The sequence below is a fragment of the Ascaphus truei genome, chromosome 7 (genome assembly GCF_040206685.1).
Source record: "Ascaphus truei isolate aAscTru1 chromosome 7, aAscTru1.hap1, whole genome shotgun sequence".
Classification (NCBI taxonomy): Eukaryota; Metazoa; Chordata; class Amphibia; order Anura; family Ascaphidae; genus Ascaphus; species Ascaphus truei.
Genome location: NC_134489.1, coordinates 83,968,497 through 83,981,404, shown reverse-complemented (window position 1 = coordinate 83,981,404; position 12,908 = coordinate 83,968,497). Strand labels below are relative to the sequence as shown.

General features: G+C 41.2%; 1 protein-coding gene across 2 annotated transcripts in view; it reads right to left on the bottom strand.

The window, feature by feature from the left end:
- The window catches only part of ITGB6 (integrin subunit beta 6), an 82,690-nt gene that overhangs the window by 50,197 nt on the left and 19,585 nt on the right, over nt 1-12,908 (bottom strand). The window contains exons 1-2 of one of the 2 annotated variants that reach the window (XM_075609267.1): nt 1,430-1,603; nt 1,265-1,341 (exon numbers count right to left, since the gene is read on the bottom strand). In XM_075609267.1, coding sequence (XP_075465382.1) covers nt 1,265-1,325 — 61 coding nt within the window. In that variant the 5' untranslated portion in view covers nt 1,326-1,341; nt 1,430-1,603. Of the gene's footprint in view, nt 1-1,264; nt 1,342-1,429; nt 1,604-12,908 lie in introns of those variants that run through there. The other variant, XM_075609268.1, reaches the window with a different exon arrangement.

The following is a 12,908-nucleotide window of genomic DNA, read 5'->3' as shown; positions in this document are numbered from 1 at the left end:
CCTGGACTGCATAACCAATAGATATATTTGGTGTTAAATAAAGTCAGTCTGGCTGTGAACATTATATTAATCTGCTTTCTAGTATATGACACAAAGAAAGTCATCAATGGCATAGTTGTTTTAAAATCACCATCCTATTCCTATAAGAATAGTTAAAAAAAAAAAAAGTAAATAACAATAGTTAAATAACAATGAATGTCGGACAGTTTCAGGTACTGAAAATAACTCAACTACAATTAATTCCTGCACCAAAGAGCTTACAATTTAATGAGTGGTACTGGAGGCAAGGCTCAATGTCACAAGAAACCATACTGGCCAACTTTCCTATTTTATGTGGCAGGCTTCCTCATAACTCGCTGAGAAATATAGCATTTTGTTACTTCCTCCCTAAAAAAAAAAGGTAATTTTCTTAACCCAATGCAAGTGAATGGAAAATGAAAAGCTCCACTGATGTCCCTGACAAGTCTCCCTGAAAATACTTTTCATGTATTGGTCGGTATGCAGGGAACTGACTGAGATTTCTAAGGGAATTTGTATTTGTAATGAGATATGTAATGAAATTCATAAAATAAACATTCTTCCTAAAGGAACAAATCTTTATAGGTTTACTTTAAACCACCACAGTTGGCAGTGCCAATTGTGTGGTAGTGGTTGTACATGTAATCTGTTAATACAACATGCAATGCTTCTATTATTTTGTGTGGCTGTTACACCATCAACGATCCGCAAGAGTTTCGTTCCCATTCTTTGCCTCGGGACCACATGGCTCCAGACCGGCAGATCATGTGTTATCAAAACATTTGCACTATAAATCTGGCAAAAAAAATAGGAATTCCGGTTGAAATAAAAAGTGAGCACATATAAAAGAAAAAAGACTAAGTATGACAATGGATATTTCTATGGACAGTGATATATTTTAGGGTGATGTAAAAAAAAAACTTTCACTACATGGTCACTAAATATTCTCCAATATGGGAGGTAATAGACTGGCTATATCACTAAAGCCTTGGGGAGCTTTAGCCTCCCTGGTAGGGGAAGCTGCAACGCCAAATGTTCATCCAATATCTAGATGGGATTGAGTAGGTGCATACCAGGCGTCAGAGACGCAGAGCATCATTTAAAGGGATGTGTTGCCGGCTTCACTGGGGGGGGACGTCATTATTATTTTGGCTATTTTGAGAAGCACAGAAATCTATTTGATAGATCACACGTTACTACTTGTTATTATATAACAATACATATTAATGAATAAAACAGGTCTTACCTTGTACATGATTTCTTCCTTGTAGAAAAAGAGCTAACAGACAAATCAGTTCAATCCCCATTCGTTTTTACTTGAGGCTGTGTAAATACAATTTAAAAAGAATGTCATTATAGTCTGCATAACCGGTTTGATTTCGGGTTTAACCCTAAATACAGTTTTACTTACGTTCCCCTAAAAAACAAAATCAGCAAGGACTGGAAGTGCACGTTTATAAGGAAAGAAGCTGGCAAGCAAAGAAATCCAACCTGCAATTAGCTACTTCCTTGTTTTCCTTATAAGGAACACAGGTATACTATCATAAAGAAGGTGGGGATATGTATCCAGGTAAAGTGCACTTCTCACGGTCCTAAAGACTGCGTATCCGTTTCCTCAACCTGCTTCTTGGCAGCACTGATTTTTAAGGTCACAGCTCATATTTCAAATCTGTTCAACCAGAATTTTACATTGTTTTATCTTTAGAATGTCTGTAGGAATGTCAGCTTTCTATTCTGTTCCTCGCCTTTTCTTGGAAGGGAGCCTCAAATAAGTTACTAGAAACCCTCAAGGCACAGAAAGGGTTAAGGTAGCAGATCATTTTCAGATGGTACATATTCTGTGCTGGTTGAAAATCGGCATGCCGTGCTGTGCCCACGATGTTTAAAAGGTTATGCATCAGGCTCTTGAAAAATGTGCTTTCATGCACGTGTAGCCATGTATCCTCTTGGCTACTAATCTGCCCTGCCTAACACATAAACCCTGGTACCAGTGCAGACAGTGTTAGGGTTAATCTGGGTTTTACGAACCTCCCCTCACTTAAAATGTACAACTTGGTCGCTCTCTTGAGATATGCGGGAGACTGGTTAAACCATACAAACTATTTCACAATATATGAAATTGACCAACAAATGTGCCCAGATATAAACTTGGCATATTTGTTACATATGCCTTCTCACGAGGTCCCAAGGGCCATAAAAGAAAACCCATGACTATTCAGCACATATAAAGCGTGGTATAGAGCCAGGAAAACACTGTCTTTACAAAGGAACAAGTCGCTATTTCTACCGTTCACTAAGAACCTGCGGTTTCAGGAAGGGAAGGCGAATTACCCTTTTGAGGCCTGGGAAAAGAAGGGAATCCTTGGAATAAAGCAGCTCCTGCATAAACTAAATCACACAATTTACTCATTCCAGGAACTGAAAGATAAATACGCACTACCTAACACACAATTCTTTGCATATCTACAGGCCAGGCATTACGCATTGACATCACTAAACGACTTACCAACAGCAGATAGAGACAATCAACTTGACGCTCTCTTCCAAAGGGCAAAATATGGGAAAATCCCAATATCAAATTTTTATCAATGTCTGAAGAAAACATTACGTTTTGATGGCAACACACCGGGAATGGGAGCTTGGTTAACAGACTGCCCAAACCTAAATATGGAGACTATCATGAGACAGTTTGGGAAATCGTTGAAAATCATCCCATCCACAATATACCAAGAAATGCACTACAACATTTTACATAGAACAGATACTACACCCAAATTCAGATACAAAGCAAAATTATCTCTGGACAGTAAATGTACAAAGTGTGCAGCCCCACAGGCAGATCTTATGCACTGCCTATGGAGCTGCCCAGTGGTCCAAGAGTTCTGGTCACGAATAGGCGAGTACTGCAAAGATTCCCTGAATACAACAATCCATACAGATCCCGAATATGCAATTTTTAATATCATAAACCTAAACGCTGAAGGGGCAGCCGGGGACCAAACTGATAACAGCAAACAAACAAATTATAGCTATGGCCGCAAGGAAAACAATCTTGCAACAATGGATACATAACACTCCCCCATCTCTGCAGCTGTGGAGAGAAAAAATGTTTAGTATATTCACATTAGACTGGGTGGAAGCCACGACAGACAAAGAAAAAAAAGCGGAACGATTCTTCCAAATTTGGGAAAGCTTCATTGCCGCACAGTCAGACGAGACAAAGACAAAAATCCAAGAAAACGTTAAGCACACAACATGGTATGCAACACGCACACACACACACACACACACACACACACACACACACACACCATGGTATGCAACACGCACACTAACCAGGAATCCCCCAATAAGATTCTATATACTACACCATCAATAAAAAAATAAATAAATAGAAAAACAGAGACCGGGGGGGGGGGGGGGGGGGGAGGGGATAGAAAGGTACCCAATAGGACTATGGACAATACCATAAGACTAGTGAAATAAATACTTCAGGATATCAGACAGAGGTGTAGGGGTTGAACAGGAGTGGTGAAAAGAGTACAAACATACTGCAGGATGGAAGAGTCCTTATATAAATGACTTGGTTAGTCTGTCAGAGGTCCAAAACAGACGAAGCAAAGGCTGGGGTATACTATCAAGAGGGAATAAGTTGAAGGTAAAATGATATAACGGATTTACATAGTACAAGTAAATGTTTACAAGTTGAGTTGAAGGTTCAAGTGTTACTATATTAAAAACAAAAAGGAAATAATGCAAAACAAATATTGTCCAATTATATGGAACATAAAGAGATACCTGTATAAGAATCTGCTACATTATGCATGTTAAAAATATACTGTATGTACAAGTCTGCAGAATTTCCAATAAAAATATTTTACAAAAAAAATTATCTGGGGTTTCCCCTGCAGTAAGCAGCTCCCTTGAGTGAGAAGGAGGGTGGGGGGCCTAGGGTCTGTGTTCTGCCCAATCAGGGGCTCAGACCTGGGACCCTCCCCCTGGGTACATAAGGGGCTGCAGAGTCTAAATTTGGTGGTTCTCTGGTTCTGATTTCTGAGTTGCGGTTGGAAGTGTGGAGCCAGGGTTTCTGGTTCACCTTCCTTCCCCTCCCTCAGGGGAGTGGAACAACTACCCTTCATCAAACCAGGGGATGAAGGAAGAGCAGAGGATAGACCCGTGGGGCCTCAAGCCTCCTGGGTTGGTTCCAGGGACCATCCAGAGGAGGGAAGAGAAGTGTACCATGTAGGCTGTTACCCTGTTGTGTGAAGAATAAAGCCGTTCCAGTTTTATATATCACGGCCTGAGACTGCAATTAATCAGGGGTAGTATTAGAAGAGAGTTTGTCCTGCAGGGATTGCATCCAGTACTCCTGGAGCCTGCTGGAGATGGTGGCACCACACCCAGTGACAAAGAACCAACCATCACCCCAAAAGCCTGTCCTGTCTTCCCCATTTACACCAGCCGAGACCCAGCGATTCTGTGAGCCAGCAGGTAACCAGCACAACATACCGTGTAATAGGGAAATCTCCCAGAGGGCGGGGGAAAACCTGTTACACACGTTACACTATTTTTATTGTTCTTACTTGTGTGCATGCCAAATTTAATAAACCAAACATGATGCAGATCAAATTAATTATAAACCAGGTAGGTTTGTGCCATCTCAGACCTGGAAGATATTTTTCAAACAGGCACAACAGAGGGAAATTCAGTAGTGTGCAAAACCACCATTATCATGTGTGCATTGTGGACACTCCTACCTAACGCCTTCAATTATTCTGTGTAACCGTCCACAAATCTCCCACTCACACATATTGGGCAAAATACATAGGACTAGAGTGAGCAAACTTCGATATTGATATCACTTTGCGTTAAGGGTCCCACCGTATATCAGAAAGGTTTAATGTTTAAATAATGCAGCAATGACTCTTACTATCATAACGATACATGTGGGCTAAATTTAACGTCAGGATCACTAATTAGTGCGCAAAGGAGTATGTGTCCCCTATTTAAATATGCAAGAGCGTAACATTTTGACCACACTATTGCAAATGAGCTTGCAAATGTACGAAAATTAAGAGTACGAAAGTTAATTACCTATTGACATGCTACTCACTGAGCCCTGATACGTGGTAATGTCGAGCTGCCGCCAAATAATATTGCCAATTTTTATCACCTACCCCAGGGCTGGCGTTAGGCAGAATTAGCCTGGGTATATAATGACCACTATAGACATAGGCAAGAAAAAGCTGGTGGAACTAGCATGAATGATACACATACATAACATTAACAATGTTAAACTCATTCACGTATTAACCCCGTGAGGCAGCCAGTCATGGCCAACACATGACCACTTGGCCTACTAAAGGCTTGAAATGTGCATACATGGATGTTATGGTTTTTGTGCTTTATTTGTAGGGTGTATATGTTGTATGTTAACCCTTTAGGCATTCCTGTGCAATGCATCTGTAACCTCAGGTACCATAGGGGTTGCATTATTTCTACCAGAAGGTTGTCTTAAAAAGGCCCATTACCCTATGGTAGCAAGGTGTGATACCTCCCCTACTCAACACACACACACAATTGCTACGCTAGAGCTGATTAATGCACATTTCTATGAGTGAACACTTCTTTATATCGCCAGCATCATTTAACAATGAGTTACTGCTTTTTGGTGTATGCAAATGGGATTGACCATGGCAATCCACTTATCAATACGTAATTCTCCGTAAATAGAGATGAATTCCCAAAAAACAATCGCTGCAATCCCAAAATTTGATAACGCTAATTTTTAATGCAGCAAAATGTACCTTTAGTAAATCTAAACCTTGGATACATTGCTGCTGGGAAGATCCAAATGATTTGTAGCATCAGTTTAATGAACATTTTCAGTTTTTCACAGATTTATTTATATCAGTCTGAGTATCTAGAATAATAATAAAAATAATAATAATAGCATGTTCAATGCCACTCACTTAAGGCTTCTTCTCCTCCTCTTCCTCTGTCAGATTGGCCAGCAACACATTGCATAGCTAGTATAATGTATCTGGCATTCCATTACCAGACAAGTCCCCAGCCTGGCCCCATAATCACCCAACATACACTGCTTCTACTGCAGCAAGGGATTCTGGGCAATGACCCGTAAATGAGCCCTGTTATTGCATCACTTTTTGGTTCTTATCCACTATAACATGGATTCCTGTATGTTCTTAAGAAGTTTTTTTTTAATTAAATATAATCTGTTATTTAAAAGTAGCGTCAGTGAGTGGTTTTCTTTTCATTTCTCACGAGTTGCCAGCATATAGAATCGTTACAAAGTGCCACTTTGAGATGACCCCGGGAAAACACGATGTGTTGACGTGAACCAGAGAAAGTTTGTTTGCGAGTCTGGCCAGGAGTACCAGAGGGCAATTGGGCAGAGGAGCTGACCTGGTAAAGGACAGACAGCTGAAGCAGAGAGAGATGATCCACGGAAAGGCTGAGCAGAGACTGAGGGCAGGATTAAGGGGAATGTGCTACAGATGTTCACCTATCTGACAAATGCTGCCGGCTGTATGTGTAGTGAGAGGAAACGTTCCCTATATTAGCATGCATCTCTGCTTATACTGAACATGCTTGGCACAAGGACATGCTTAGGTACCCATGCTATTCACTTACATACTTTGTGTATTCCTTGAATTTGTACGACTCCTTTTGGATAACTAATTCATTTTTTTATTTGTCTTTAGGAACCACGGTTATTACTTTTTACACGGTTATGGCTGAAGCTTACCATAAATGTTGTATATATTTTACTATATGTGCTTGTATATATTTTACTATATGTGGTAAGGTTTATACTGTTGCCTTTAGATTATACTGTACCTTCTTTTGTATAACTGTTTTTACATATAAACGTATTTGGGCCCTTTCAACCTATTTCTGTTGTTTCACAGCTTTTATAGAAGACCCTGGCTTAAAAAAGGACATGGCCAACAAACGGTTTTGACCTTTGGGTCTCATCAGTGTGAGTTTGGTTGCTGGCAATGCATTGTAAAGCTAATAGGTACACAAATAAGTTATGGTGAGTAAATAAGTGACAAAACCATCCACCATACACAGTGCAGTAATGATAAAAACCACTTATGAGCACGTTTACACATCAGAAAGGTCTCATACCTGTATACCCATAATCACACAGCAGCATACAGAGCTTCCACTGCAGCCAAGGACTCTGGGTAATAATGAGTATAGCTTTATTAAAGATTTGCTCAAGGCCTGAATGCCTAACTAAAAATATATATTTTCCCCTGAGGAAGATCCCCCTGTGGGATCGAAACGTTGGAGTTATGTGCTGTATTTAATACATTTATTTTCACTCACCTGAGTGCTGTCTCTCTTTTTGCTGCTATGCGGTAATGTATACTTTTATTATTTATATGAGACATGCACCTATTCATTATTGAATTTTTATTGGAGTGCCAGTGATTCTTTATATATATATATATATATCTATATATACAGGGCTCATATATATATGTACACACACACTGTGTTATTTAGCGATTATTTAGTAACTAATTCCTCTGTCAAAAGAGTTTCAGAGACAGGTAGGTTACTTTAACAATAATCAGAACACATTTATCAAACAATTCTTAGAAAAGTCACTGTCAACTATATTGTAGACCTTGAAATATGATTTTACATCAGTGTAAAATAGATGATGAGAATGGAAACTGACATATAAAAGCAATTTGTAATAAATATATGGGATATACACTTGTGCTCCCAATCATTAAGCAATCAGGGAATATTTGAATGAGTGTATGTATAATGCTAAGATACACTTGTCTCCTTGTTTAGGGAAAGGACACAAAGAGCAAAGAATGAACACAGTGTACTTATTGTCAATAAGACATGTAATGCACGATAATGGAACAAAATGAACAGCAGACGTTGTACACCTTAGTACAAGACATGAAGAATAAAGTGTCTGATTGATAGCACAAGATTATATTTTCTCTCGAATGCATTAGCCCCTGTACTCATTAGAAGTGCTCATCATGAACCTTTTTGTAAGCTGATAACCCATTGTCGGCTAAAGCTAATTCAGACACTGTGAAACGGTATAGGGTGATCACCATGACATAGGCATGAACAGATACTGTATAGCTAATAGTCTTTTGGTTTGCATGCTAATTGTAGAGGCGTTGTTACCTCTGATAATGGAGCTTTTCTTTTGCAAACTACACATTATAATAACGTGAACTGCGAGACAGTTAAAAACTAAAATTGCAGGACAGGTCATGGTTTAATTAAATATATATTTGAATTTATTTAGAGGGTCAGTCAGGGGTTGGAGAAACCTTTAAATAATGGAATTGTAAATGGGCGTTACTTTGCCTCATCCTCAGAATGCCACCAATATCATTAACTTTTAATGAAATGAAAAAAAGATGCCATAAAATCAGCTAAATGCAAAAATATTGAAAACAACATATTTTAGCATTTTAGCTGTTTCAGGGCATCATTTTAAAAATGTAATTGATGCACTGATTTTTAATCGAATAAATATTTTGTTCTATTGTGACGTACAGTGATTATACCAGAAAAAAGACATTTGTACATTTTATTGTAAAAAGAGGAAAGTCACACTTAAAAACAAAATGTTTATTTTTATTTTTTGCAAGACACACTCCGAAGGATTGGCAATGTATTTTCTTTTATTTCGCTAAAATTTCAGTCCAGAGGGCTCCTTGGTGGGGTCAGACCTAAAAATAATGATACATTTGAGATGATTATAATGGGAGAGAAAGTGACATGAACTCTTTGGCAGAACGGATTTCTGGGGACATAATTGGTGTGGGAAATAGGACAAACAGATTAAACAGACAAAGATTATAAATATAAACAAAGGTGGCATCGACAAACATAAACGGAAGGATTTATGAGAACCAGTAGCTTTGCGGTTGATAAACCCCAATAAACATTGGGTTTGATGAATCAACGTACAGATAGAAGTTTTATTTAACACATTTTTTAATTGTTATCCAGAAGTGTTTGCACCACCTCAGACCTGGCGGATTGTTTTAATGCAAATACCAGAGAGAATATCTACGCACAGAAAAGCAGAGTTTGATACATCTCATTATACAGTAATCAATGCACCGTGCAACTACTAACGAGCTCCTCCTATTAATACTCCCCACATCGCAAGCTGAAGTGCGCAGCACCAAACCGGGAGCAAACAACTAGATACATTGATGCAAAGAGATGCAAGATGGAAGAAAAATCACCAATAAACTCTTCAGGGCCATATCCTCCAAGTGGTGCTATGCAATAAGACATATGGCACCACCGTATGGCCTAGCACCGCTTAATAAATGTGGACCTTCACCTAACAAACAAAAGCAAGCCATATATTAAGGGAAAACGAATGACATGCGGCATTAGACTTTCTTTAATGGAGAATAGCTAGTGTTCTAACGAGCAGGAACCTCTGAGGCCTGGGCAGCTGGCTGCAGTTGTTTCTCCGCATACAGTAGGACAGTGCCTGCTTTAATCCTGTTCCTTTTGAGATCAATCAGCTATTCTCTCACTTTCTTCGCAGACGCTTCTGAAGATAATCTTTTCTGACTATTTCAGAGCTGGCTGCCGTTTATGTTGTTTCACAAAACTTTTTTTGAACCTCTTTATTACGTGAAATGCAGCATTTTTGTTATTGCTGGAGGCTGTGACACCTCCTGATAGACAAGGGGTGGCCAACTACAGTGCTCAAGGGCCAACAAGAGGGCAGGGTTTAAGGATATTCCTGCTTCAGCACAGGCAGCTCAATCGGTGGCTCAGTCTTCGTCTTCTACTGAGCCACCTGTGCTGAAGCAGGGATATCCTGGAAGCCTGACCTGTTGGTGGCCCTTGGGGACTGAAGTGCCCCCCTCCCTCCCCATGTGATAGATCAATAAGACAGCTCTTCATAGGTGCACTGATGAGTAATTATGTTGTGTCTACATCAGTTTCAGTGAGTCATGCCATTTTATTTTACAGGAGAGTTTCTAAGGTAATAGGATATTTATTCATGGACTAGCATTATGTTGCTATGTCCTACGAACCCTACTCGCATTGAGAGGATTCATCTAATGGGCTTGAGGTCTTTGCTGTTAATATTACCAGGACAGGTGATTGAGGTTACAAAGGTGAACAACTACACATTCATAGGATTTACTGCAAACTAACTATGCTTTTTCTGTATGTGAGGACTACATAGCTAACTCATTTATTAATGGGATAATGTTGCCTTCACTGAGTTACTCCTGTTAAAATTCCATAAGGCCACTGATAACTGAAACTTCTTTATACTCCATTGGAGTGAGACGCGGCAGAACTGGAATTTGTGGCAAAAACAATAAATATATACAGATAGTACTGTTCTGGGTCATATGATCCCAAAGAGAGCTTCAAGGACTGGTTAAAGATATATTGTTCCCATATCACATTTTGGAGAAATGTTGTGAAGAAATTTGCTTCTTTGCATAGTTTATTTTTTTTAGCAGTGGCCCCCCTGTAGGATTTATTTAAAGCTTGAGGCACCCCTGCTCATCAGACCTCACTTACCCTCTGTCTGACACACACAAACAGACCACACTCACCCTCTTTTTACACACTCCACATTCATCCTCTCTCACACTTCATACTCACCCTTTTTCTCAACACACTCCACATTCACCCAACTTCTCTCACGCTGCTGCATACACCCTCTCCCCCCTCCCCCCACGCCGCATCTTGCGCTGTCTGGAGCCAGGGAGGTTCCAATGCGCCTTTCCTCCTTCCCTCGGTGCCGGGCTGGAAGAGGAGAGAGAGGAGAGGTGGATTTTGGGCCGGTGTGAGGTGCGCCCACTGAGGAGCCGGTAGAGTGCTTTAGCCTGGGGTCAGAAGGTCGCAGCACACCTGGTTACCGTGTCGCCCCAGTTGAGAAACACTGCTCAAGATAGACTACACAGTAGGGATGGGCGACATTTTGGCCGGATTTGGCTGTGCCTCGGATTAGCCAGTTCCTTTGGTCAACGGATTTCCGCAGATCCGTCTCAAAAAGGCTAATCCGCCTTTACCGGATATTTTTCTATCACTGACAATACACATGGCAAACGAATAATCCGCGGTCAGATTAAATCAGAGGGGGGGGGGGGGGGGGAATTGAGAGGGCATATATAACAATTGGAGTTACCTAATGTTGTTACCTGGACAAGTGGAGCTCTAACGCAGAAAGAATAGTTGCATTTACCCAAATGCCGCTTTCTGTGAGTAATTATGTACATTAAATTGTCTGTATGGTCTATGAAGTGCTTGGTGACTACTGCTGCTACAGTATCAATAAACCTACGTATATATTCACATATAGATCCATCTATAAACTTTAACCCAGTTCTCATAACATATTAGTGAATGATGTATACCAGGGGTGGGCAAATCCAGTCCACAAGGGCTACCAACAGGTCAGGTTTTCAGGATACCCCTGCTTCACTTTTTACCTATAATATTCGAATATTAAGGTTGAGCAGTGTTTGTACATTACCTATATATACCCCTGCTTCAGCAAGGTGGCTCAATCAGTGGCTCAGATTAAACCACCTGTGCTGAAGCAGGGATTTCCTGAACACCTGACCTGTTGGTGGTCATTGAGGACTGGAGTTCATCACCCCTGGTGTATACGTTATGGCAGCTTCCTAATACCGTAGTTATATAGATGGGTTTTTTGCAATGCATGATGGTATCAGGATAGAAAAGGTAAATCTTAATAAAATATTATGTCTGACAGTGCTAAAAATACAACACATAATTCTGCATTATTAGTATCATTCCGTTTGAAAGACGGCACAAGGGAGCTGGTTAATAGTGATCACCGTTCGACATATGCAATGTAATGACATGCAATGTTTCTCACCTCACTTCCTTTTTAAAGTGTAAAGTCGCTAATTTGGTATTGATGATGGTCTCATCTAAAATCACATGAATACAGAATTATTTATATCCAGTATCATGCAGCGCTGAGGTGGGGGAGGGGGTGGAGGTGTGGGTGTAAGCAGTGCCGTCTTAACGCATAGGCACGCTGGGCAGTTGCCCGGGGGCCCCACGCTAATCTATGCACAGACCAGAATTTAACACTAATTTTCCGATCACCCGCCTCAACATTCCAATCTCCCGCCTCAACATTCCAATCTCCCGCCTCAACATTCCAATCTCCCGCCTCAACATTCCAATCTCCCGCCTCAACATTCCAATCTCCCGCCTCAACATTCCAATCTCCCACTTACTCGGTAGAAGGAGAAAAATTACGACTTGCAGCGGAGAGTTGGCAGGGCCCAGTGCACTGCTTTGCCCGGGGGCCTATAATGCTGTTAAGACGGCTCTGGGTGTAAGCGAGGGAGGGGTGGGGATGTAATGGAGGAGGATGGGTGGGTGTGAGAGCAGGAGAGGTGGGGGTGTGTGCGAGGGAGAGGTGGGGGTGTATGCGAGGGAGAGGTGGGGGTGTATGCGAGGGAGATGTGGGGGTGTATGGGAGGGAAAGGTGGGAGTGTAAGAGAGGGGAAAGGGATGGGTAGAGGTGTGTGTAAGAGATGGAGGGGAGAGTTGTGGGTGTAAGACAGGGAGGGTGGAGGTGTGGGTGTAAGAGGGAGGGGGAGAGGTGGGGGTGTAAGAGAAGGTGTAAGAGAGGGAGGGTGGAGGTGAGGGTGTAAGAGAGGAAGGGTGGAGGTGAGGGTGTAAGAGAGGGAGGGTGGAGGTGGGGGTGTAAGAGAGGGAGGGGAGAGGTGGGAGTGTAAGAGAGGGGAAAGAGATGGGTAGAGGTGTGTGTAAGAGACGGAGGGGAGAGTTGTGGGTGTAAGAGAGGGAGGGGGAGAGGTGTGGGTGTAAGAGAGGGA